Source organism: Eschrichtius robustus, chromosome 18 (genome assembly GCF_028021215.1).
Source record: "Eschrichtius robustus isolate mEscRob2 chromosome 18, mEscRob2.pri, whole genome shotgun sequence".
NCBI classification, from domain to species: Eukaryota; Metazoa; Chordata; class Mammalia; order Artiodactyla; family Eschrichtiidae; genus Eschrichtius; species Eschrichtius robustus.
The window spans coordinates 73397223-73424736 of NC_090841.1; the positions used below are offsets into that span (position 1 = coordinate 73397223).

Sequence of the window (27514 nt, forward strand, 5' to 3'; positions counted from 1 at the left end):
TGGGGGGAAATGAGATCTGAAAATCCTGAGCCCAAATTCCCAAATAGCCCAGAAACAGAGAACAGCAATTCCACTCCACTGGCTTGGTCAGGGCACAAACCCTTCAATTTTACCGCGGTCGCTGCGGCTCCCTCTTGTGTCCCCCGAGCTTGGCTGATTGGCAGATGCCACCTTTCACCTTCAAGCGCCTGGCCCTCTTGCTTGAAGGAGGGGTGATCCTTCTGGTTTGGTGAGCTTGCAGTGTGTTGTGCTGCTCTTCCAGGCTGGCAATCATGATTACTCTTTCAGAGATGAAAATTCACAAGAGAGTAGGGGAGAATTATAGCTATTCTCCCAGCGCCCTCTTGAGCAGTATTTTAAAACTGATGAAGATAGATCTTTTTTTCCTTTTTGCATTTTGATCCTGCACGAAGACTGAAGTTAGAACACTAGATGGCACTCCTGCCTTGCTGAGCTGCAGCACTGGTGGAGACCAAGCCTGTGAGTCAGGTCCTGAGACCAATGAGTATGTGAAGCCCCGGAGGTAGGGTGTTTTAGGTTCCGTTAGTGCGTAGATTGGAGAGGGTTATATTTATGTTTTTAACTTTTATGCCATTTACTTATCCTAATTGTGTAAATTTTTCTGGTTGTCCGTTGCCACATTACAAGCTACCTTAAACCTCAGTGACTTCAAACAGCAACAGTCAGAGATTTTGCTCGTGAATCCGCAGTTCAATCAGGCTGCGCAGGGTGGGGGTGTCTCTCCTGGTGCCAGGTGTGTCGGGGGTGTCTCAGCTGGGCTAGAGGGGCCCCGTGAGGTGGCTCGCTCGTGGCTGGCAGGCGGTGCTGTCGGCCGGCACGTGGCCTGGGGGGCCTGGACCCTCTCCATCTGGACCCCCTCACGAGCTGGAGCTTCCTCACAGCATGTTGGCTACTTTCAAGGCAAATATTCTAAGAGACAGGAAGTGGAAACTGCAGTCTTTAAAGGCCTGGCACAATGTCCCTTCCTCGGCCACGGAGCCTGCCCGACTCAAGGGTAAGGGACATGGACCCCACTTCTTGTTGGGAGGAGGGTCAAAGAATGGGCTTTAACCCACCGTAGTGATTTATACTCACAATGGAAAAATTGAAAAAGGAATAAAACATAAAGAAAAGTAACAGCTGTATCCTCGCTTAGAACGTTGCCTAGCACACGGTAAAATAACAGTTGTTAGTGTTTTTTATTATTTTCAATATCTCTGTTTACTTTTTCTTTCTTTCTCCGCATATATACATTTTTTTTTCCAGTATTGGGATCACACTTGATGTAGAGTTATATTCTGCATTTTAAAAATTTAACATCTTCTTGGCATTTTTACATTTTCTTAAATGTTCTTGGTTCCTGATTGTAGTTGACTGGAGGTAAATAATACGGATACATTGATATTACTTCATTTTACCACTGGGAAAGGGAGGAACTGTGACTTTTCTATGAGTGTGGGCTCTGGAGGGAGACTGTACCAGTCCCAGCTGTGACGTCTTGAGCAGGCGGCTTCTGTTTGAGTCCAGCTTCCTTGTCTGTGAGGTGAGGGCTGTGCTCGTGTGATGACGGCGCCTGTAGAGCAGCTAACACAGCGCCAAGCCCAGGGGAAGGGGGCGGTCAGTGATGGCCTCGTTGTATACTGTGTGAATAACACGAGACATATACCAGTGTCATTTTGTAAGTCACAGGCTTTGTTCTGGAGTTGGGTGGGACTTGACTTTACGTCTCTGAACTTTACGTTTAGCTCTTTGTCTGCGGTGCATGTGCCATAAGGTCTTACTGCTTCACGAAGGTTCGTTTCCTTTGCCTTGTAGCGAGTGGTGGCATGAAGCTCAAAAGAATAAGAAGATAAGACCTAATCCTTATGACACCAAAGTGAAAAAAAAGTTACGCAAGTTGCAGCTCACGCCTGGCTTCCCTAACCTGGCCGTGGCGGACGCTTACCTCAAGCCTGTGGTGGATGAGTCCAAGGGCTCGTTTCTGTGGGGCAAACCCGATCTCGACAAGATTAGAGAATATCCTTTCCCTTCCTCAGACCTCAGGAATAGCAAGTCTAATATGTGTTTTGGTTTAAAACTTACGGGACATGAACTTGGATCAGTTTTTTAAAAAAATATTGCATCACCTAAGATGCTCCTTTCTATTCCTTTCTCTCTCTCCTTAATTTTTTTTTTTTGTGGTAAAATACACATAACATAAAATTTACCATCTGAACCGTTTTAAACATACCGTTCAGTGGTTATTAAATACATTCACATTGTTGTGTCACCGTTACCACCATTCATCCCCATATTCTCTTCATCTTGTGAAACTGAAACTCTATCCCTGTTAAACACTAACTCCCCCATTCCCCTCCCCCAGCCCCTGGCCACCACCATTCTACTTTCTGTCCCTGTGATGTTGACTGCTGTAAGTATGTTCCTCATGTAAGTGGAACCATACAGTATAGGTCTTTTTGTGACTGGCTTACTTCACTTAGCATAATGCCTTCAAGTTTCATCCAAGTTGTAGCATGTGTCAGAATTTCCTTCCTTTTTAAGGCTGAATACGTTCCATTGTATGTAACGTCATATTTTGCTTATCCATTCATCTGTTGATGGACACTTGAGATGCTTCCATGTTTTAGTTACTGTGAATCATCTTTTTAGTTTTAAAGAGAATCTTTATTTGAAGTAAGTAGTGATAAGCATTCATAGATACACTACATACTTAAGTATTCATTCTGAAAGAATAGAAAAGATTTTTAGTTGTATTCTTTCTATTACTGTTCCTTTCTGCATATTTAAATAATCATTTGGATAGATGTTTAAAAGTTTGCCATAGTATTAATCTAACTACATCTTTTCTCAAAGAAAAAAGAAATATATGTGATATTAGAAATTTGTTTTTATTCTAGATTAACCTTTTTTCATAGTCATGAGTCTTTGATGTCCTAAAATGAGAGTTGAATATCTTTTTATCTTAGAGGATATTTATAAGAACATCGTGCCAGATGATTATGTTGGAATAATTTGTTTTGTTATTCTTTTCTTTTATCATTTTAATCTTTATAAATAAGAAAATCTTTGGAGACATGGGGAATGGAATCAAGGGTGGCTTCTTTGGACCTTTTTATTTATCACTTGTTTAAATGTCTTTAAAAACATGTATGAGTCTTAACTGCCTGCATATTTTGTCAGCGGTATTTTGGCTGGAACAGGATGAAGACAGATGAATCTCTGTTTCCTGTATTAAAGCAACTGAATGTCCAGCAGGTAATCATGGCAGCTCTTTTCCTAAGTTCAGGATAGAGAGTAAAGTTAGGAAGGCTGTGAGGGCCAGCTGTTAAAGACCAGTTACTTTTATTTTAGGGCACGTAACATACGTTTAAAAATTATTATACTTTAGTAAGAGAACAGAGGAAAACAGAAAACGGGAAAGCTGGACTTTGTCTTCATTTTCCACTTTCACTCTTAGGGCTGAACTTTGATATCCTTTTGTATTCACTCTGACTTTGAGAAAAGCAATCTAATAATGGATTGCATACTGAGGTGTGTTTATGGTTAAATATTTTACCCTTTTAGAGCTATTTTCATTTTTAAAAAGTTTAAGAAGTGCCCAGTCCAAAGCAGTTCTGATTATTAAGTGTCTTCAAGTACTGATATTCTTTAACTCTGTAAATGAATCATCAAAGGTACTAATTCAGTCATAGTATACTGGCAGGAGAGATTTTTGAGGTGAAAAGAAGGCTCTGTATGACCCTCGGTTCCCTTAGGTAGGTAACAGCATCTCGCTTTATGCATGAGTGTGTTCCTACCCACACAGAAACCCCCTCCCACCCCAGAGACAGGCCACAAAACATACATACAGGTAGACCATTCAGCAGAATTCAGACCATCTCCTGCAAGATACATGTTTAAGTTAAATCCTGTTCCATTAGATTGGGTTAATTTTGGAAAAACCAACCAACCAACAAACAAAAAACTGAAGTAGACCTCCTTTCCAGAAACTTTCGTGTTGTTTGATGACTTTCTGTACCTGAAACATTGTACGCCCACCGACAAGGAAAGCTAGTTGGCTTAGTGACTGATTACTCCTTAATTTCAGATAAATTTTGTTGTAATACTATTCTCCCTTTTCATTGTAGACGTTAATATAAGTTTATTTCCCCAAAATTAGAAAGTGAAAAAAATGAATTAAAATTACTCATTGTTTGCTTCCTCTAATACACATGTTAACATTTACGTCCATTTTCTCTTATTTTTCCCCTCCTTCCCACATACATTTATTATCAGACATAAGTGCAATTTGTTATAAATAAAGCCCCCATTCACTGGTTAAGGTAAGTTTTTTTCCTGTGTATTGCATGGCCTTCATTGTTTCAGATGGCCAGATTACATTTTGTCGAAGAGATTTAACTTGGTTCACTTCACTTAGTAGACCTTGAATTTTCAGGTTTTCGTATGTAATGCTGTGATGAACATCAGGCATGTAACTTTTCTCAAATGTAACTATTTTTAAAGAATGTCTTCCTGAAAGTGGATTTGCTGAACAAAAGTCAAGAATATTTCCTACGACTCCTAATATATAATACTGTGAAGTTTCTTCCTGAAGGTATCATATGATGACAATGTTTTTCAAAGAAGGGAAGAGTAGAATTTAGAAACAGACCCCATGAAGTTGTGTTGCTCTAAAAGAAGATGATATATTTGGCCCCTGAAAAATATTTAACTCTCTTTCGATGCTGAGGAAGGGACTTCCTACTTGATATGTGGGTGGAGGGCTTAGTTGACGGAGGTGGTACGTGTACTGCTTTAAGTATGATCTTGAAAGTAAAATTTGCTGCCAGTCATTCATTTGGGAGAGATGGGCTTTGAGAGAGAATGAATTAGTATTTTCTGAAAGAGTCATCCAATGCCAGTAATCAGGGTGGAATTCTTCGATTTGCTTTAGAAAGTTTACTTACTTGTCTGATTTATTATTATTATTATTATATATTATTTCATTTTTTTAGACGCAGCTCCGAATTGATTCTTTCTTTAGATTAGCTCAACAGGAGAAACAGGAGGCTAAGGGTATTAAGAGCCAGAGACTTAACAGAGCTGTGACATGTATGCTGAGAAAAGAAAGAGAAGAAGCAGCCAGTGAAATAGAAGCAGTTTCTGTTGCCATGGAGAAAGACTCTGAGTTCCTCGATGAGGCAAAAGGAAAAACCCAGAAGAGAGGCACAACAAACAGATGGAAAGAGTCATCCAGCCCGAAAAGAAAGAGGCTTTCGGATTCTAAACGGGGGCATGAATGTGGTGGGTTTCTGGGGGAGGCCTACCTCTCGCAGTCATCCGATGCCTCTTCAGGTGGGGATGAGGAATATTTCCCTGTAGCGAACATGCAAAGGGGAAAAGCAGCCGTAGAGTCAACAGTCAGCTCTGCAGGTGCACAGAGCACAGCGCGGCCTGCTCCCGGGAGAGACGGAGGTGCCGCCACGAGCAGCTCCAGCGATGACGGCGGGGAGAAGGCAGAGCCCGTCCTGGTCACCGCCAGGTCTGTGTTCGGGAAGAAAGAGGGGAAACGGAGAAGTACGACGAGAGGAAGGAAGAGGAAAATCTAAAGACGCCTAAATACACATGTATCCTCTCTAACTGGGTACAGCTTAACATTTCGTCATGAATTTGTTGTGAGGAAATAATAAAATTCAGAGTATTTGCACAGTCTTTGTTGTGTGGTTTTTAAAAATATGGACGTTAAACTTGACATTTATTTTTAAATATATTACCTTTTTCTAGTGTTTTCCACTTCATTGAATATTTCCTTGTATTTACAGGCTTTGTCTGTTCATGTTTCTATTATTATACAACGTCTGATGCTTTCTGACAACATTAAAAAGGGAAAAAGGATTTCTGTTGATCGGTACTCACTCTCAATGTGCGTTTCCTCTGACCTTCCTACCTAGACGAGAAGAAAATATATTTATATTTATATTCATCTTATTTATATAAATATATTTATATTCATTTATATTTACATTTCAGTCCCACTTCTCAAATACTTGGACTACAGCTGCTGCTTTTCTTTGCTCGTTATTTATTCCTTCATAATTTGAAATACGTCTTCTGCTTCAGTCTTCTCTAACAGCTTTCTACTAAAATCAACACTGACTTCCACATAAACTCAAGTCTTGTCTTTTTTTTTTTTTAATTTTATTTATTTATTTATTTATTTATTTATTTATTTATTTATTTATTTATTTATTTATGGCTGTGTTGGGTCTTCGTTTCTGTGTGAGGGCTTTCTCTAGTTGCGGCAAGCGGGGGCCACTCTTCATCGCGGTGCGCGGGCCTCTCACTATCGCGGCCTCTCCTGTTGCCGAGCACAGGCTCCAGACGCGCAGGCTCAGTAGTTGTGGCTCACGGGCCTAGTTGCTCCGCGGCATGTGGAATCTTCCCAGACCAGGGCTCGAACCTGTGTCCCCTGCATTGGCAGGCAGATTCTCAACCACTGCGCCACCAGGGAAGCCCCCTCAAGTCTTTTCTTAATGCTTCTTTTCTCTGGAGGTATTTAAAGCAGAACACTTTTGGAGAAGGGTTGGGGAGAGAGACATTAACTTTTTCACGTTATTCTCATTTCTCAAAGCTACTTATAATTGGGAGTTTTCTGCATATGTGTTTGTAGGTAGAAAAGCAGTAGTTCTTCTAAAATTTAATTTTGTTGCCTTTCATAGGTAATTGACATTTGTCCTGCACTGCAGTAGCTGGAGTGAAGGCTAAGCTGCTGTAGCAAAGAGATGTTCACATGCAGTGGCCTAAACGCTGGAACGTTACCTCTTAGTCAACAGTCTGGCCAGTCTGAGCTGGTAAGGCAGTTGTGCACCTTGATGTCATTCAGGGTCCCAGGTTCAGCCATCCCCTAGGCTGCTGTACTGCTTCAGCTGTCTATACCGGGTCACGGCTACATCTGCATTTCAACCTGCTGGAAGAGGAAAGAACCAGAGTCCTTGGGTGAGCCGAATGTCTTACGTTAATGGTGACTAGAAAAATCCCTTCTGCTCCCATCCTGTTGAACTGAACTGACCATATACTAGGAGTACTCAGAAAAGTAATCTCTACATGGGCTATGTATCCAGAAAGAGAGGAAAAATAGATATTCGGATCCATTAATAGAAGACCTAGATATGTTTGCAAAAAAGCCTGTTTACTCGTCTGTATGCTAATAAAGATAGAAGTCTGGAAAAAAATCATTAGTAGCTTATGCCATAAATACAGTATTTACAGAACAGTTTGATATTATACCTTTTTTTCTCTTAACCCTGCAACCAAGGTATATCCTCTTACAAGGGAAGAAACAAGTTTACAGATGTTAACTGACTTTACCAAATTCACCCAACTCGTAGGAAACCATTGTGACCTGAACTCAAATCTTCTAATTCAAAATTCAGGGTGCTTATATTACCTAGAAAATAGGTTGCCTGTTAAAGACAAACAGCAGCAAAGCAAATTTATCATTATTCAAAGTAAGTGGGACACCTATAACTTATTTAGGATGGTGACCATCATATACTTTTTCTATAAAATTATCTTTCAGCTTATTAATCTTTTGCTTTCTTTGTATTTGCTGTTAAACTCATCTATGGAGCTCTTTATTTCATTTATTCTATCTTCAGTTCTATTTGACTTATAGATTCCAGTTCTCTGGTGTAATTCTTGTCATCTATTTTTTATAATATCTTAATCACAATTACTTTAAAGTCTGTGTCAAAAAGCTCCAATATCTGGGTTACCTGTGTGTTTGTTTCTATTGTCTGTTTCTTGGTATGACTAGTAAACTTTGAATGAATGCTGGACATTACGTATAAAAGATTGTGGATCTTGTGCATCTTCCTCTGGAGAGGATTCCACAAGGTATTCCGGCAGGCAGCAGAGGGGAATGTTATTCTACTTTAATCAGGACCGAGTGGATGCAAGGCTAGTCTTTGTAAGACTCCATCTCCTAGTTTCCTCCCATTCCTAAAAAGTAGTTTTCCAGGGGTACTAACCGTCTGCTGGGGTGTTTCTCTCATCTTTTGAGCTTTGCTCTGTTTTTAGCCACATTATGCTTGGAAAATTAGCCTCTTGCCCTAAACATCTTACTGTGCAAATACCTTGAATGAAAAGTCAGTGCTGAGTGTCAGGCTTACTTCTCTGTCCCTTCTTTCTGGGATCTTGGGCTCCCAATTCCTGGCAGCCTCGCCAGCTCCAAACACTATTCTCTTGTCTCCCTAGTTCCCTTGTCTCCCTAGCTAAAACTCTGCTGGTGTCCTTTCTTGTGTTCCTCTCTTGGGCTTCTCAGCCCCTTTACATCAATAATCAGCAAAAGCATGGAATTCTTGGCTGCCTTGGAAGCTGTCTGATGCCTTGTAACAGGTGTGTGTGTGTGTGTGTGTGTGTGTGTGTGTGTGTAAAATCTGCTTTTCTAGTTATACTGGGAGGCAGAAGTCTCTGTGTACTTCTTTTTAACCGTTCAATGAAACTGAACTAATCATTGTCATCATGTCGGTTTAGATGATTGATTTAGATATTCTGCCCCTTAGGAAATCCAGCACTGAGGTTTCTTGATCTTTTAAATAACTTGTGGGAGAAGACAGGTGGTTTTTATGTGCCAAATAATTCTTAATTCTTGTTTTAAAAAGACCCAAAAAAGGGAGTGTGTCCTCTGCCCAGAATTAGCTGCCTATGAATAATTGTTTTCATCATTTAGGCTTTTGCAGTTTCCAGGATGTTTTTTACCTACATATTCATCTCACAAATAGATATTATGTACCTTTTATGTCTCTGCTTTATAGATGAGGAAGCCAAGAAACACACTGAGTCAATGCCTAAAAATCACAGGCTAATTATTGACAGGAATGACTAAAATCGGGCTCCCAGACCACTAGTCCTGTCCGGTACATTAACGTGACCTCCGTCCATCATGGTATGTGAAGTATTTCTTAGAAGCTGTACCCACACTCCTAAGTTTAACTTTACAATATTGCTCGATTTCATTACCTGTAATAACTTCTTATTCAGGCTATTTTCAGTGATCAGGGGAATTAATTCGTACTCTGAGATGCAGCCCTAAATGCACAGGAGCAGGTGCACAGGTGACATACACCCTCAGCCTTCCTATTCACTCTGAGTAGGAAGGAACTGTGGAAGTATAATCCCTGCGTCCAAATCACTGCTGCACACACACTCTCAAACATTCTGGTGTGGTTGTCTGATTCTAAAAATGGTGTCTGCACCCAGATAGGTGACCTGAAAAACACATGGCCTCCGTTTCACAGGACGTCATAGCTGTGGACTCTTAAATAACTCCTGGCATCAAAGTTAAAAATAATCGCTTTGCCCCGATAGCCTTCACTTTCTTGCAGGAATAGTTTTTCCTTACCTGTTGGCTCTTGCTCTGTTCACGAGACACTCACATGGAATGTGCCTACTTACTTTCTTCAAGCCCCTTATTTCTGGACGTTCCAGCCTCGCTGCTGTATGATCAGAGGCTGTGAAGCTGCAGCTGTCAGGATTAGTCCCCTGTGAGGACTCGCTGGCGGTGTGTGCAGTAGTAAAGTGCGTGCTTCGGTGCTCGCCTTTCAGGCACCATCGGAGGTCTCCTCAGCGAAGCAAGAGCTGTGGATGATACTTTTTAACCTTCTAGAAACTCAGCTAACTCGTATATATAGGTATGTCCAGGCTTAACATTTAATAAATGTTGACCTCCAGGTAGGCATGTGTCATAAAGACCGCTTTCTTTAATGGAAGAGAAACTAAATTGGGAACAAAATGGGTGACCACTTGGGCTACTGTTTAGCCACGTCACCTTTGATTTTCCTTGTTTGTAAACTGTAGGGAAAATAATCTGTCTCCTAATTTACTGAGCATATTGTAAAGAAAAACGTGTTGATTATGAAATGTGTTTTGGGAGCCTTGGAAGAAAGGAGTGAATATAAATTCATGGTAGTACAGTGATTATTAAATGATTCAAAAACTGATACCTAGAACATCAAATTGTTGTTTTCCTAAGTAGGAATTACAGGTTGTTTAAGCTTATTCACATGATATGCTCTGCTTGAGAGGCATAAAATACTTGAATTTCTTTAATTTTAAATGTGTTTGCTGAGATGGTATGGATTTTTTTTTTAAAGAAGAAGCTACTTAAAAAAACCATTTGGTGGTTGGGCTATTTGCCCCTGGGTACATGCTGATGACCATGGATGAGAGCAACTTTGCATCTGTTACTATGTAGGAAGCTTTGTTTTAGATTGATGCTATGGTTTTCACTACACTGAATGAAACCCATTCTCTCCCAAAGTTTTAATCACCTCTTAAGTTTTAGGATTGCTCTCTGACCAGTCAGTATAAAGATGATGCCTTGCTTCATGATAGCTGAGGTGGTCTCTGGTGAAGAACATGTTTTCTTTTTCCAGGAGCTTCTAAAAGTTCTGACCCTGAATTTTGGTTGTACTAGATAGATTGCGTTTCAGTGCACTCTTTTTAAAATCATGATTTATTAATAAGATATTTTAATATAATTTTCTCTGCTGTATTTGATGTTAAACTTTATTAGGTAAATATGAAAGCACTTAACACACATTTTGAATTATTACCATTTGATATTTTAATGTATGATTTGCCTAGTTTTCAAGAAATGATCAAGAAAGCATCAATATATAGCCATCCCTTAGTTCATCGCTTAATGGATCTCAAAGCTCAAAAAGGTAAATTATTTTATGTTTCTTTATGTAATTTGGCCAATTCTAAGAAGACAAACAACAGAATGTAAATGTTTACCTTTGCAGTGTTAGCTGATGTCATAAAGAGAGCTAGGACTTTTATCAATTGCATATTATATCTTGGCTTATGTTTGCTAACCTGTAACTATCTCTTATAATGTTTAATGTCCCCTCCTATACCTGTGGGCCTGATGATATGTTAGAGATAACTTTGACAGATAATAAATCAAGTATATAGACTTGCTAGGTATTTAGAGTTTTTTTTTTTTAAATCTGGAAAAGTGGAGTAAATTTCTCCCCAAGTGCTATACACTAAATATATGATTGTGATTTCATGGTTATTTCTTTTCAGATAGGAAGATTGCAAGAGAGATAAAATAGTTTTATGTAAAACTAAAAGTTTTTACAAATGCTTCCATGAAAAATGATTTTAGACTATACAATACTTCTAGACTGTGCTATGGTCCCTCTGATGTATTAATTAGAGGCAAATAATAATGTATTTTGACCTCTTGTGGTAAGGAGAATTTAAGGTTGAATTCTACTACCAGTGGAATTATTTGGAATTGACCCACTGTTTTTTACATCATCCTAAATATCAAGTATGACTTTGCATAGATTACGTAATATAACTATCCCCATTGTCTTGAGATAAAAAATGCAGACATATGCTCTTGACATAGACTAGAAGAATTATTACCATGTTTTTGTAGAACAGTTGTAGTACAAATTTAATTATCTTGGCTTCTTTCTCTTTCTCCTTTACACTGTGGATATTTTCTAAGCACTAGAGTCCTGTTTTTTTCACCTTTTTTAGGCATACCAGGTGGCCTCTACCTAGGTGAGCATATCTTTAGGCCGAGAGAGCTGGGTGTATGCCCAGTGTTGGCAGCCTATGTGGCTTCAACATGTACGGTTTTGCTGTAGTAATTTTTTGCAAATCTAAACATTTAAAGTCATAATCACTTAGAGAATCCAGCCATTTAGATGATTTGAATGAAGATGCAGTTTCTCTGCAGTTTATGAATAAAATGTCATCATTATCATTACCATTAGTAGCAGTGCTTGGTTTCAACTTTGCATATGATAATTTGGCAAATTACAAAGGCTATGGAAGAAGTTCAAAGTAAGGTGGAGACAGAACTAACAAGAAAATAGTTTACAACATGAACAAACACAGCCCATAATCACCTACATAGTCAGCTGAAGCTTTAAAAATACATTCATAGGCACAGTGCTAAGGGGATTAAGTGTGTGCCACTGGGACAGAGTCAGATTGCATTTTGTTGGAAAAGCTCCCACTAACCAGTAGAACGCTCAGTTCTCAAGTACTGTAGGGTAGTGACTTTTGCTGTCCTAACTGTTTATACTTAGTCATCTTGTGCTTGGAAAGGATGGAGCAAACCCACAGCCCAGTTCTTGTATTTCAACACTGGCCTGAAGATCCAAAGAATTATAGGATGTCACTTAGTTATGCACAGATTAAAGTTAGGACTGTAGTGGATGCTAAAAATTCCTCTGTGTATGGTTTCTAATGTTGCATTATAATCTAAACCGTCTAAAACCTCATCCACGTTAACTATTCCGAATCTCTTAGGTTGCCTGCTCTTGCCAACGGCGGCTCTCCAGCTGTTAGCACAAGTAGCAGTGTGTTATAAAGGGCGCTCCTCAGGGTCTGCAGCCTTGGAACAGGTCCGTACTAACCCGAGGCGCAGTGATTCCCATGCACAGTGACTCCCAGATCTGTCCTTCCAACTGCTTACTTGACATCCTCCATTCTGCCTTGTGTTAGTTCGGTTCCTTCAGGAAGCAGGTGCCAGAATGGGATTTAACATGCGCGAGACTTATTGGAGGAAATGTTTGTGGAGGGTAAAGGAGGAAGGGGCAGAAGGAGGCCGGGAGAGCCTTCGCATCACTGCAGGTCCGGGTGGGCAGAGGCCGCATCACAGCTCTGAGAAAGTCTCGGGCAGGCCCGCGGGGAGTCACCCCACAGAAGTTGCCACCTGGACGAGTGTCCTCTGCAGCGGGAGAGGGCCGGCTTAGAGGCAGCCCCAGGGGAAGCCTGGCCTCCGAGGAGCCAGGGGAACCTGCTGCAGCACGTTCTCTTAATCCAAGCGGCACACCTCTGTAGCTAGCGTGCCAGATGGCAGATCCAGATGCATTAAAAAATAATTTTCCTTTTGCAGATTTGCCCCTCCGCCGGTATTTTCTATCTCAGTTTATGGCGACATCATTTCTCCGGCTACCCCGAAACCTGGAATCATGCCAGTCTTTCCCCTTTCCCCACACCCATCACCATCACATCCCGTTGATTTTTACCTCCTAATATGTTTCTCTACCCCTCACCCCCTGTTTGCAGCATCATCTTGATTATTTCTTCTCTTGACTGTTGTAACTGCCTTCCAACTGGCCTCCCCAACCCTGGGCTGGCTCCCTTTCTTTATCCTCTCTAGTTCTTTCTCCACAGATACAGGATCTTTTTAAAAATTCACATCTTGTCACATTCTCCTCCTCCCTAAAATTCTTCAGTGCCTCAGTGTTTCCTATAGGATAAAATCGAGACTTCTTAGCATGACACACAGTGTATTATCTCATGCTTATGACCCCCACTTATCCTATATTCGAGGTCGCAGAGTTTCCCAAATTGGAAAATTGGTCAAGAGTCTTTCGCCAGTGGGCTTCTGCACACGTAGATGCCTACGTACGGCATATCTTGCCTTCCTTATCTGACTTGTAAACCCATAGTCATGAAGGCTCAGGTCATTCTTTCCTGAGCTCTCTGAGGCATGGAGCTTTCTCTTTCTGTTTTTGAGTTAACTAGTTAAGTCTCTATTCGACCACTTACATGTTGCTCTGTCTTTGTATTCATAGTTCCCATGTACTCAGTAAATGAGGGAACGAATGAATTAGCTATAACTGAGGCCTAATGGCTGGACTTAAAATCTGCTCATTAGGGATGATCTTGTATTTCCAGCCACTAGTCAGTTGACTCTTTTCAGGACCAGGTACAATGTATTACTTAGGGATAGCACAAAATCTTTCACAGGGATCTTCATAAATCTTTACAGAGTTGGATTAATGGAAAATATGGCTTTTATAAGCAACATTGCCTCAATATAGGAAGAAGAAAGTTTGAGTAATTCTATTGCTGCTTAAGAAACATACCAAACTAGAGTCTGAGTTAATATATTAATATACTAGTTGGAGTACTATAGCCGCATAATTACTAATGTGAAAATCATCCATCGACACGTTTTACATGTTTAAAACGTAACCTGAATAAGTATCTGCTAGATAAGACTAATAAATGTTCCACGTATTGAATAAAAATAACTCAAACATGATTATCTGCCTCAGATATCTTCAAAACTCAGGGTTGAATGTCAAGTTTGAACGTCACTTATTGCCCTTGACAGGGGCGTCTACCACTGCCTCAAGAGCTCACAAATTCACGCTTGGCTCCCAGACCCAGGGCTGCTGCCTCACTTCCGACTCTTGCATCTTTTGTCTAGATCATTACGTCTTCCCATTAGCTTCTAACGTAGCCTCAGCTGCTGCTGCCAGAAGTCAATGCTAAAATACCAATTTTGATTGTGTCAGTTCTTGTCCTAATGATTTTTATTGGCTCCTGTTCACCTTGTAGAAGAAAGGTCAACGTTGCCCACAGGTCTGATCCCAGCCTGCTTTCTTCAGGCTTATTTTCTGCGCCAGTTTGTACACCAGCTCCCCGGTCCTTCCAGGCTCTCAAGCTGGCCGCCACACCCTGGCAGTGTTGCATCTCCCTTGGCCTTGCTTCCTTCCTTCTCCGCCTGGCAGCCTTCCCCTTCTCTCCACCTCAACTCAAATGCCTCCTCCCTGAGGATGCTTCTCCTGATTTGACCAAGCAGTGGTGCTTCCCATAGCACCTCAGAAATATTTCTTTTATTCCACTTATCACACTTCATTGGCATCTGTTTAATTGTCTCTCCCCGGTACGATCCCAGCAGCAGGCTCTGAGTACAACTAGATTTGGTTCTGTTTTTTTTCCCACTTGCATCCTGAGCAGTGTCAGTAAAAAAATGAATTTTCTTTCTTTGGTAATTGTAGCTATCATTTGAGCCACGTGATGAAAGTTACAGCTTCTTTTTATTCTTGAAAGTATGTGGACATCCAGACAAAAAACATTTGTGAAAATGTCTGAAGAATTAGTTTCAACATAAGGGCCCGAGACCGTGACACTGCTGAAGCATTCAGAATTGTAGCTTTCAGGTTTACCTGTGACCATTTACTAATCTGAAAATATCTTTAACATCTTTAAAAAATATTCTCTAGGTATTTCTAAGAAGCACATGACATTCATCTTTGAATAGAAGATTCGATTGAATGACAGTGTCTTTCATTTCGTTGAGGGGTTTTTACTTTAAATTTCACAGACAGGTTTCCGTGACAGCCCTCAAATGGAAGCTTGAATTCACTTGTCATAGCTATTAAAGAATTTTTTTTCTTTTCATGTATTTCTGTGATCTGACCCTTCCATTTATTATTGCTGTTATTGACCTTAAAAGTATAAAAGAGAAGAACACAGACAGAGCCTCTATTTTTGAAGGCTTCTTACAATCCAGCCTTGGAAATCAATTCACTGTCGAATTTTCCTCTTAAGAAAAACATCATCGTGAGGTGGCAGAATCTTGCTAATTTTTACTTCATACTTGAAACCCCTTTAATTCTCTGGGGAACAAGAGCACCTGGTAGATTTTATTCACTATCAGCAAAGATTTAATAGCCGGAAAATGGTGTTAAGCCTTTTTATGTATAAAAAAGCATTAAAATAGATAAGCCTAAGAGAGCAACATAATTGTAATACTTTCTTGATTATGTTTTATTTACAATCTGTTTTAATATTTGTGTTCCATATTAAATTCATTAATAAAATAATACTCTAAGATTCTAGTAGATAGCTCTTATCTAATGGTATAGATATCAGAAGTTTTCTGATTTTCTTGCTGGGAAACCAAATCCAACATTTTGTGTAACATTTCCTCGTTTTAGTTATTTGTCCTGAGACCTCAGTACTAGATAACAAGCAGAGAATATGTATGGAAAAATTATTCTTCAGAAGTGTAAATCAGAATTCTGTTGTGTGATAATGCTGTTAATTTTTGGTGAAAGTTGCTGTTCAGATCTTACCTAAAAACCGAAGAATATCCACTCATTCATTAACCGTCTCAAGATTCAATCCCATAGTCAACAAATAACTAAGCATGCACTTTGAGGGACCCACTCTTTGTGTATTATGTTTGGAGCATAGATTTCCCCCTGTTATTGCGACAAGGTGACATTAGGGACACCTTTGTAATAGTGCAGCTCTTTCCGTTAGATTCCTGTCCAACGGTTCTTGTCATCAACCTTGAAATGGGTGGTGATATTGCTTGTCTTTTGATTTAAATAAATAACTACGGTTAAAATTGTTACCTGAGGGAGTTCCCTGGTGGTCCGGTGGTTAGGAGTCAGCGCTTTCACTGAGGTGGGCCTGGGTTCAATCCCTGGTCGGGGAATTAAGATCCTGCAAGCCGCGAGGCGCTGCCAAAAAAAAAATTGTTACCTCAAAATCTTTAAATAGAAGTTAATGCTGAAAAACAGCAAAGTGTTAAGATGGTCATAATTGTTCGTGTGTGTACATTTGCTTTTAAACTCCAGTGTATTACATCTAGACAAATTATTTCAAGTAGCCAAGTTCAGTATATTTTGGTTTCCTGCTATAAATTATGCTATTTTTTATGAGTGTCTCTTCTTACGGAATGAGTGGTAGTTACATAGTCTTTAAATGCAAAAGAGAATACTAAAACACTGTCAGTTAAATTTTCTTCAGCCTGATAATGTTTTCTAAAGGATATGTGGTCATCCTAGGTGTATGACTAATTTCAAATGACCATGTACGATGGATAGAATTGTGTTCTTTTAGAGTGTATGTGCAATTAATAGTGGTTACTGTTGTTTCATGAAATCTCTTGGAAGATTATTTTGGAGGGCTGTAAGTCGTTTTTGATTATGTAATATATTCACATATATATTTTTAATCTCATTTCCATATAGAAGTAAAGATGTCATTCTTTAAAAAAAAAAAATGACTAGCTCTGTTTATTTAGAAAGACGTTGAAAAAACAGGAATCATTTGTTATTACACTGTAGTTGTTGGGACAGCAGCACTGATCTGGTCAACTAACCTCTAAAAGAAAGTGCAAAGTCGGAGATGTCAGTGTGGTAGCTGTAGATATTCACTGGATTCATTGTAGATATTCAATGATTGGAACTTTAGGAGATGCCCTGGGATTTAGTGTACTCTAACACCTATTAATCCCCGATACCTTAGGTGACTTGTCAAAGAAGTGCTGCATTTACAAGGGGTTTGCAAGGAGGCCCAAGAGGGCACATTCAGCTAAAGGTCAAGGAAGCAATTAATGTTCTCTGCTTTTCCCTAAAGAACTTCCAGAGCAAAAGCTGCCCCTCCACCCCCTATCTTAGCAAGGCAAGTGAATCTAGTGAAATGAAAGTTAAAGTTCAAATACAACATATTACTAATATTATTTGGTTCTTAGAGCTCTTCCTGTGAATGTGGATACATGCCATGGTTTAAGGAGAAATATAGTGAAATATATTAGAAGAGGTGGCTCTTGCTGAAGACTATCCGTTTTTCATCTCTTTGTTTTCTCTGCATCTCTGCCAAAGGTCAGTGTTTGTGGTGGTGATAGAGTGGGTGGTAGAGGGGGCCCCTCTTTGGCACGCAGTGAGATTAGAGAGTCCTTTGGAGAATGCTTGGTTCTGTCTGGATCCTAGACAGGGCTCTGTGAAGGGATCACAGAATTTAGGACAGGAAATCATCTTGGCTGAATCTCCCTGCTGGATTGTGGCCACTGAAGGAATTTTCCAACAGGGGCAAACTTAATTTACCTCCATCTTTCCACCGTATTCCTCGCATGCTAGGAAATGATGTTATTGGAGCTCATAGGACAGTTTGACAACTACATCTTCCCTTAGGACTCAGAGACTCATGATCCCTCACTCCCGTTCTTGCCTCAGTGCCGTGGAGAAATTGGAAAGTCTCTTGCGGCCTTCACTTACTTACGTGGTGCGTGTTCATCATCTCAGAAAGGCCCCACTGTTGTAAGTGTATCTGTCTGTATTTTGTCTCATTCATTCATTCATTCATTCATCCATTCATCTATTCTTCTTTTACCCATTTCCTACTTCCTTTCCTTTTCCACTCCCTCCTGGCAACCATTCTAGTGTGTTTGATGTGTATCTTTGATAAATATTTTCACGCATATCCACTTAAGGACTTGTGTAAAAATGTGGGGGTGGGGGCAGGTTTGCTGGGTTGTAGGACATTTGTATATTTAATTTAACAAAATACCTTAGATTGCTCTCCAGAATGACTGCAACATTCTGTATTCTCACCAGTGGCACCTGAGGTTCTGCCATCCCCACAAGCCCCCTGTCACTCAGCACTGTCCAGCTTCTAATTTTTGTTAGTTTTATGAATATAAGAGATACCTTGTTTTAATTTGTCTATATCTGAGTTGGAACATTTCCATGTTGCTTTGTGGCTTTTTTGGTTTCGTCTTCTGTAATCTGCCAGTTTATCTCCTTTGCTTATTTTTCAATGTGGTTACTATCTTTCTCCTTGTCAATTTGGAGATTATACAGATTTCTTGTATATTCGAGATATTATCTCTTTTCAGTCTTAGACATTGTAGAATACCTTCTCTCATCTGTCATCTTTTAATCTCATCCACACTTTTAATCTTCATCCACAGAATAGAAATCTTCACTTTTGATATAAGAATATTCATCACTTTTGGGTATTGCAGATTTTAAGAAGTTTCTCTCCTCCCTACTTTCACAAAGATATCATCTTATACTATTAAATTTTTGTTTTCCTTTTACATTTGGTCTTTAATCCCTCTGGAATCTGCCTTTATAAAAGATTTTACGTAGAGATCCAGTTTTATTTTTCTCCATATAATGTGGCAGCTAACCCACCCTCTCTATGTACATGGGTTTGTCTCTGAGATCCCTGTTTTGCCCACTGGTCCATTTATCTCTTGCACCAATACCATACTGTTTTTGTAACTATGGCTTTGTGGTATACCTAAATATCTAATAAAGCAAATATTCTCCTACCTCTTATTCTTTTTTTGCAAAGTTAACTCTTTATGGATGTTTATTCTTCCATTTAAGTTTTGGGGTGAGTATATCAAGTTTCTTAAAAAAGCTAACTGGAATTGTGATTGATATTGTATTGAATATATATGACATTTTTATAGTATTAAGTCACCCCATTTGTGCATAGAGCCTCTCTCCATTTATTCATATCATCTTTTATATCTTGTACTAAAAAATATTTCAAAACAGCAAGTATGAATTTGGGACTGCTGAATGTAATTTCAGCCTTGAGGTGTGTACAAGAATTTTGAAAGACGTGTTTAGAATGGCCGACATTTAACATTATATCATCTAGATGTAAGCAATGATTCTATTCTACTTGAAAATACAGGACTGCAGCCCTAGATACTGTTACTGGTTAAGTTCTCTCTGAGGCAGGACTTTGCCCAGCTCAGCCTACCTCATGAAGGGGGGTGGAAAGGGGGTATCAGCACATGAGGGCTGACATTTTAAGGCACAGCTACCCCTCACACTAGGAAAAACCATGGTCCAATCCACATTTTAGGCTGCTAATCAGATGAATGGCTTCTCCTCTCTTGCAAGGAGAAGCTAGTAAGGGACTAGAAAAGGAGGAAGACATGGGAAAATGTGCCAGAGTGTCCTAATGTGTAACCTCATCTGTTTCCTGGATTATTCCCCAACTAGGGCTGTTCAAAGACGCCTCTTCATCTTTAAGCTCCCAGTCCCTTCTTTGGAGTAACAGTCTTACTTTCTCAGTTCACAGTGATGTCACCATTCTGCGGTAAATACCTCTAATCTCTAATTTATCCTCCATGTATACATACATAGACTCCACATCACATTGTTACCATTTTCTTTAATTTTTTTTTTGTGTGTGAGAGAACATTTAAGATCTACTCTCTTAGCAAATTTCAAGTATACAACACATTATTATTAACTGTAGTCATGGTGCTGTACATTAGATCTCCAGCACTTATTCATCTTACAAACTTTTTACCCTTTGACCTACATCTCCGCATTTCCCCCACCCCCTGCCCCTGGCAACCACCATTCTACTCACTGCTTCTACGAGTAACTATAGAATTTTCAATCAGATACCACACAATCCAGTATTTTTGTTTATGTGGTGATCTTGTTTTATCATTTAGTTTCATGACCAAAATATAATGACAGTTACAATGACAATAATTATAATAATTTATTGAACTCTATGTAACAAAGTGCTAAGCACTTTATATACATCATCTCATTTAAATCTTCCAACACTATTTGATGTAGGTTCTTTTATCTTTCACATTTTACAAACAGGGAGATGGAGGCTTAGAGAGAGAGATGTGTATCTTGCTCCATAACTAGTTTCTGAATTCTTAGAGACAATTGGATTTTTAAAAATTATATCATAGCTTTTTAATAGTGCAGAGAGGGGCTTTGGAGCAACCAAAAAGGAGCTCAAATTTTGGCTCCTTCATTTACAATTTGCATGAGCTTGGTCAAGCTGACAAAGCCCTCTGAGTCTTAGTTTCATTATCTGTAAAAGTGCAAATAATAATGCCTACCTCACAAAGTTGTTGCAAAAATTACGAGAAATATTACATACGTATCTACCGTGGTCTGGCCTGTGAAGTATGTGCTCAGTAATTGGTGGTTGATGTTGCTTATGAAACATAACGCGATATTGTGGATGTTAAGATGCCATGAGTTGTCACCAAATAATAATATAAAATAAGTAATAATAAAATAACGCAAGGGTATACTGCTGGGTGGTATCAAATGTCTCTTGTCTGGATAAAGGCAGGTCATAAAGGATCTGCTACTATTCCATTATTGAAATAACTGGAAGCGCACTGTGTAGCCAGTACGCATAGCTGAGATCTTAGATTCCATCACCAATCTTCCTTTTGCTCTATGAATAGATTGGTAGCCTTTAAAACACATTGCTTTTTAAAAAAGTATGTCAGTTATTGTTTATTTCACATAGCATTGCAGAAATGTCTAATGGTGATTTCGGCCTCAGTGAAAATCAGCAGGATGTTGCTATCCTGATGTATGAAATATTAGCTTCTGTTAGGAGTTATTTTCAAATAGCTTACCTTGCTGTTATTATGTTGCACCTAAAATCAGTGCCTATTCAGAAGCAACTTAGCATAAGTAGAGATGCTGCACCTCCATCCGGCTCCCCTTCGCTATGGTTTAGTACCACAACCACTGCCTTTTTTTTTTTTTTTTTTTTCCCCCTCCTTTCAGAGAACAGAGAAGCCGATGATGACAGGAACGTGGTTGCAGAGATCATGCAGAGGTGTTTTGTTCCAGCTCTTGTAACAGCCATCTCCTGGGAGGGATTTCATTTCGTTGGTCATGAGATTCGGATTACTGAAGCCATGGATTGTTACGGCGCTATTGTTTGGCCATCGGTATGAATTCATACAAAGTTTGCTGCATTTCAGTGAGTTCTCATCCAGTGTTGTTCGTTATTATATACCGTTTGGAAGGAGAAAGGAGGCTCCGTGGTTCTCTTTTGTGACCTCAAACAACACTAAAATTTAGAAGTCACGAAATTGGGAAGATGCTTCTACCAATGAATTCTGTTTCTGATTTGTAGCGTTAATAAAGAGTGTTGTTTACACCTTCAGGTTTTTGAGACCGTAAGTCACAGAAGTTTAGAATAGTAAACGTTTTAATTTCCCATTTAACTGGTTCCATTTGAGTTAAACAATTATAATGAAATCCGTTTCAGTCTCAACAGGCAGAATATTCTAAAGGCCACCACTTATTTATCAATTGTCCTATGAAGGGTGCAGACCCCTGCCCCTCACTGTCTGCCTCAATCCCAAACACCCACTTCTTTTTTTTTCTTTTATAAATTTATTTACTTTTGGCTGCGTTGGGTCTTTGTTGCTGCGCGCAGGCTTTCTCTAGTTGCGACGAGCAGGGGCTACTCTTCGTTGCCGTGCATGGGCTTCTCATTGCGGTGGCTTCTCTTGTTGCAGAGCATGGGCTCTAGGCACGCGGGCTTCCGTAGTTGCGGCATGCGGGCTCAGTAGTTGAGGCTTGCGGGCTCTAGAGTGCAGGCTCAGTAGTTGTGGCGCATGGGCTTAGTTGTTCTGCGGCATGTGGGATCTTCCCGGACCAGGGCTCAAACCCGTGTCCCCTGCATTGGCAGGCGGATTCTTAACCACTGCGCCGCGAGGGAAGCCCCACACACTTCTTTAAAATGACTTACTATTGGAAGTTGCTTCCTTTAAGGATAATCAAGCCTAAGTAACTGAACTCTATATTCTTAGTTCTCTTTTCTCCCCAACAATCCCCAAGGACGTTTCCTATCCTAAGTGTTGAACGTATTGAAGGATGTACTTCTGTGGATAATTTTCTGTAGTGATGTGTATGTATGTACACATGCACTCACATGGGCTCACATACGTATCATAGCGTTCGTGGGGTATTTATCTAATAGAGTTTAATTTTACTTTCTGTGATTACTTGCCAAACACTACTTTTTTTCTTTTTTTGAATTTTCATAGGCCCTTGTTCTATGCTATTTTCTGGAAACAAATGTAAAGCAGTATAACATGGTTGACAAAAATGTGATTGAAATTGGAGCTGGAACAGGGTTAGTCTCCATCGTGGCGAGTTTACTTGGTAAGCAGCTGTTTTTGATTGAGTGGGGTCAGAGAATCCCATGATCCTGTATCATTAGTTGCTTTTACTATCCAGTTTACTATGACCTGGGCCTGTTTTTAACCCCTTAATTTGTTGAATGGGCTTTATCAGGAAACTGATGTTAAAGTCACCCGTTTGGTTTTCTGGGAAGCTGGATTTTTATCCTGGCTAACTGGGATGTGCACCCCAGCATCCCGACTGCTGGAGGGCGTGTGAAATACTAGGCATAGGCAGAGCTGACTGTGCGGACTCAGACGATCTTTATTTAAATGTTAGCCCCATTTCAACATTCCCATGTACTTGTATATTCCTTTTGGGTTTTGAAGTCCTATGCTTTTATGAAAAAGCATCTGTTAGAATAGAGAAAGAGTATGAGAAATCACGTCTGCTTCTAAGTTTAGGCATTTGTCCATCAATTAATTTTCTCAGTTATTTCCATTTTTCTTTTGCAATCCCTTGTTCTTTCACCAGCATCTTCTTTTCCAACTAAATGTGTGATTGTCTCTATGTATGCCTGAGCCTGCTTCAGTTCAGTCTTTTTTGTTGTCGTTATCTATTTCACGGCCTTAATTTAGCTGCCTTCTCTGATGTGTGCTACCCAAATCTGTCTTGATTTCCTTGCTCTTCAGAAGTGCACACCTGCCACTCTAAAATCTTGAGAGGAATTCACGATTTAGCAATTTACACCTTTCTAAACACTGGGGAAATATAAGACCCTTGAAGTCCTCTCCAAATATATTTTTTAGATTGCTCTGTCCTGATACTGCTTTCTAAAGTCACCATTCCATTTAGTATGGACTGTGGCAGAGGCACATTGGATGTATACCTGAAGACTTCCTCATTTAAGAGCAGAATCTGTGTTTTGGGAAGTCGTTCATTCATTAAAAAGAATTAAAAAATATTTTTTTATTGGGGTATAATTGCTTTACAATGTGTTAGTTTCTGCTGTACATCAAAGTGAATCAGCTATACGTATAGATATATCTTCTCCCTCTTGGACCTCCCTGCCCCCCATCCGACCCATCTAGGTCATCACAGAGCACTGAGCTGAGCTCCCTGTGCTATAGTGCAGGTTCCCACTAACTATTTATTTTACACATGGTAGTGTATTTATGTCAAAGCTAATCCCCCAATTCATCCCACCCTCCCCTTCCCCACTGTGTCCACATGTCTGTTCTCTACATCTATGTCTCTATTCCTGCCCTGGAACTAGGTTCACCTGTACCGTTTTTCTAGATTCCACATACATGCGTTAATGTACGATATTTGTTTTTCCCTTTCTCGCTTACTTCACTCTGTATGACAGACTCTAGGTCCGTTCACATCTCTACAAATGACCCGATTTCATTCCTTTTTATGGCTGAGTAATATTACATTGTACATATGTACCACATCTTCTTTATCCATTCATCTGTCAGTGGACACCTAGGTTGCTTCCAGGACCTGGCTATTGTAAATAGTGCTGCAATGAACATTGGGGTGCATGTGTCTTTTTGAATTATGGTTTGATCCTTTTGGTCTGCTCCTATAACTTGAAACAAATATCAAAAGGTGGAAACTTTGTTTAGTCAGTGGTGATATTTACCTCTCTAGACACAAAGATCTTAATAGGCAGATAGTTTCTCTTCCTATGGGCAGGATCGGGGGACAGAGGGGGTCATTCCTTCTCTTGGGATTTTAAAAAGATTTGTGGAAAATGATAGACCCACCCACCCCACTAGAATGTAGAGATTCATATCTCTGTGATATGAATGTGATATGAATTTCTACCAGTGAAATGCTTATTTTCCTCCCATTTTAATATTTTCCAGAAAATACAGTCAGTGGCCAGAGAAACTTGCCATCTTGGGTGAAGAATGGGCTCTAAACCGGTCTGGGCTGAACTAGACTTCCCTTCCAGTTCTGCTTTCATGTCTGATGATGTAGAATCAGCCAGTCCTAGGCTTATTTACACATTGTTTCCAGGCTCTGCTACTGCTCAAAGTTCACTTTAAGGGCCAAATTTTATTGGTTTTTGCTTTCTGATTTCGTCCTGACAATGACCACCAGTATTCACTTTTACCTCGGGGATTGCTTATATCTTCTTCATCTGAGCATTCTGTCCTGTGTCTATGATCTTTGGTTGTATGAGCACTGTATGTGGGTTGTAGCTAGGTTTTAACATCTCTTAATGGGAAGAGACAGACTTATAATGGGGTCAAGCTGAAAACGTGGCCATGAACATGGGTGTCCTGATACTTTCCGTGTAATGACATTGAAAAGTCTTCTCTCTTCCCTCCATTTCTTACACTTGAGCACTTCCTGGTCAACGATAGGACGCCCAGTGTTATATACACCCGTTTGGTCTCACATGACTGGGGCTCAGACTTCTTTTAGTGAAGAGCCCTTTCATCTTTCAATTGTGACATCTGATTGTTCCAGTGAGGGTACCAAATACTTTGAATTTCCCTTTCTCTTGATTTTTTAAGTAGATAAATAGAAAATAACAGCAACAATAACAAAACAAGACAGACAAAAAACCAGGAGAACAGAAAAGTGCAACAGAGTGCAGAAGTGCCTGGGGAATCTAATTGTTTTTAAGGGGAGGCATAAAGGTGCCTTAGCATCCATTTTGAAGGGATTTCCCTCCTGTGTGTGTGTACTGACCAGTCCTTGACATGAGGTTAGCATTTGTGCAGAATTTCAAAGTGCATGGTGGCTTGAAACCTAATTGCTTTACCTTATCCCATGAAGGTTACTTTTCCTACTGTCCTTTGTTTCCCAGGTGCACACGTGACTGCCACAGATTTACCTGAGTTACTTGGAAACCTGCAATATAATATTTCCCAAAACACCAAAATGAAATGTAAGCATTTGCCTCAGGTTAAAGAGCTCTCCTGGGGTGTAGCTTTAGACAAGAACTTTCCCAAGGCTTCCAGCAACTTTGACTACATCCTGGCGGCCGATGTTGTCTATGCTCATCCATTTCTGGAAGAACTCCTCATTACCTTTGACCATCTGTGCAAAGAAACCACCGTCATCCTCTGGGTCATGAAATTCAGGTTGGAGAAGGAAAATAAATTTGTAGATAGATTTAAGGAGTTGTTTAACCTGGAGGAGATTTCCAGTTTCCCTAGCCTGAATATTAAGTTGTATAAAGCTATGAAGAAAAATTGGAGGAGTGCATGATATCCTCAGAGGAGGACTTGGAAAGGGAAGGCAATTTCTAGTGATTATTATTGCTTTAACAAAGAACCTGGATGATCTGATATAGCTGACTTTCCCAAGGGGAGAGACACACACAAACACACACACACACACACACGCGCGCGTGCACACATGCCTTGCCCCAGACAGGGATTTTCCCAGATATAGCACACAGGTGTATAAAATGGCAAAGCCATTCTGTGTGGTAATTGGTTAGGACAATGTCTGCTTTCCTTATATTTCTATAGTACCATTTATAATTATTATCATCTTAATAAATGGTGCAATTATTGTTAATGTATAACTGTAGAATGATGGTTTTTTTAATTTTACTTATTTATTTATTTTTGGCTGTGTTGGGTCTTCGTTTCTGTGCGAGGGCTTTCTCTAGTTGCGGCAAGCAGGGGCCACTCTTCATCGCGGTGCGCGGGCCTCTCACTATCGCGGCCTCTCTTGTTGCGGAGCACAGGCTCCAGACGCGCAGGCTCAGTAATCGTGGCTCATGGGCCCAGTTGCTCCGCGGCATGTGGGATCTTCCCGGACCAGGGCTCGAACCCGTGTCCCCTGCATTGGCAGGCAGACTCTCAACCACTGTGCCACCAGGGAAGCCCAATGATGGTTTTTAATAATGGTGTGTCTAAAATGTTTTAAACATAAGCTTATGTGATTCTCTCTTTAGAAATAAAGAAATGGACTATAGTGGGCTCTACAAATGAATCTGAATAGGTGGACATAGAATGTAATGGTCAATGTTAGATTATTGTGGCTTCATTAGTGCCAGCTTCTTGGTGGTCTGTCTTCTCTGCTTGGCAGGGTGGGTCTCCAGCACACCCTCTGAAATCAATCAAGCTGGTGGATTCGAGGTTACAGGCAAGGACATTTCACCCCAGTAAATGAAAAATGAATGGAAGAAAACATAAAAGCAGTTGAGATTTTGGAGGAGTCATTGTTTTATTTTTAAGCCAAGTACAGTTATTCTGCATCACAGAAAGAGAGATAAATATAAAAACTTTTCATGTGTATAAAAATACACATGAAAAGATTTCAGTCTCTAATCTCAAATAACCAGACATATGGCTGGTTTTAAAGTTTAAAGCTCTTCTGATAAACATATAGAGACCTAGATATTTGAAATCCTGTGTGCTTTTTTTTTTTTCACAAGGACCTTAGAGATTAGAATAAAGTCTGAAGTAATTAAAGTCAGTGCAAGAAGAGCAAAATATTAGGATTTTGTACCATGTAACAAGACTAGCGGTTGGTAACTCTTCCGGGTTCTCGGTGATGTTTGCTCGGCGGGCTCTGTGCCCTCAGGGTGGTACTTGCCCAGCCGTTTCTGCTTTGCTGGAAGTTCTCAGTCTACTCAGGGTTGAACAGAGCTGAAAAGTTGATTTCCTAGGACTCTGACCTTAAGCCAGGATGCAAATGTACTCTCAGTGGGTGTTTTGTTTGGTATGCACGGTTCCTGGGGTCATCTCTCAATAATTACCAGTATTTATACGCCCCTTTATAGTTTTCACAGCCTGTTGTGTACATAAAGTCAACTAATCCTCACGACCATTCTAAGAGTCTGTGTAATATCAGTATCCCCACTGCACAGATAAAGGAGCCGGGGCCACCAGGGGTGGAGCCACACAGCTTCCGAGTGGCAGTGCTAGGCAGTCAGGCCCAGGTCTGAGTCCAGAGCCCGTGTTTTTTTTTTTTTTTAACCATTGCTCTGCCTTTATGTATTTAAAACAGTAATTTTCAAACTCTTTTGTAAGTGAGTGAAGTCATTTCTTTCAAGTGAA

General features: G+C 40.0%; 2 protein-coding genes across 5 annotated transcripts in view; both read left to right on the top strand.

Moving 5' to 3' along the window:
* The window catches only part of ERCC5 (ERCC excision repair 5, endonuclease), a 28301-nt gene extending 22610 nt beyond the window's left edge, over nucleotides 1-5691 (top strand). The window contains exons 13-15 of one of the 2 annotated variants that reach the window (XM_068526912.1): nucleotides 1816-2016; nucleotides 3171-3255; nucleotides 4995-5691. In XM_068526912.1, the coding sequence (XP_068383013.1) occupies nucleotides 1816-2016; nucleotides 3171-3255; nucleotides 4995-5588 (880 nt within the window). In that variant the 3' untranslated portion in view covers nucleotides 5589-5691. The remainder of the gene's footprint in view (nucleotides 1-1815; nucleotides 2017-3170; nucleotides 3256-4994) is intronic. The other variant, XM_068526913.1, reaches the window with a different exon arrangement.
* Nucleotides 5692-6739: 1048 nt separating this feature from the next.
* Nucleotides 6740-25973, top strand: LOC137752178 (putative methyltransferase-like protein 21E). 3 transcript variants are annotated; one of them, XM_068526916.1, is made up of 6 exons: nucleotides 6740-6975; nucleotides 8796-8926; nucleotides 10627-10706; nucleotides 21129-21295; nucleotides 22403-22520; nucleotides 25306-25973. In XM_068526916.1, exons 3-6 carry the CDS (start codon nucleotides 10637-10639, stop codon nucleotides 25707-25709), a joined length of 759 nt encoding a protein of 252 aa, XP_068383017.1. In that variant the 5' UTR covers nucleotides 6740-6975; nucleotides 8796-8926; nucleotides 10627-10636; the 3' UTR covers nucleotides 25710-25973. The 3 variants fall into 3 exon arrangements, with proteins under 3 accessions (XP_068383017.1, XP_068383018.1, XP_068383019.1); XM_068526917.1 differs by lacking the exons at nucleotides 8796-8926; nucleotides 10627-10706; XM_068526918.1 differs by lacking the exons at nucleotides 6740-6975; nucleotides 8796-8926; nucleotides 10627-10706 and adding an exon at nucleotides 9597-9671.
* Nucleotides 25974-27514: the final 1541 nt, after the last annotated feature.

What these genes read in the sequence shown, in the direction of transcription:
- LOC137752178 (XM_068526916.1), top strand. Translation starts at nt 10,637, where the DNA reads ATGATCAAGAAAGCATCAATATATAGCCATCCCTTAGTTCATCGCTTA. An exon ending in GGATCTCAAAGCTCAAAAAG is followed by an intron (nt 10,707 to 21,128) that starts GTAAATTATTTT and finishes CCCTCCTTTCAG; the next exon opens with AGAACAGAGAAGCCGATGAT. An exon ending in CATCGTGGCGAGTTTACTTG is followed by an intron (nt 22,521 to 25,305) that starts GTAAGCAGCTGT and finishes TTTGTTTCCCAG; the next exon opens with GTGCACACGTGACTGCCACA.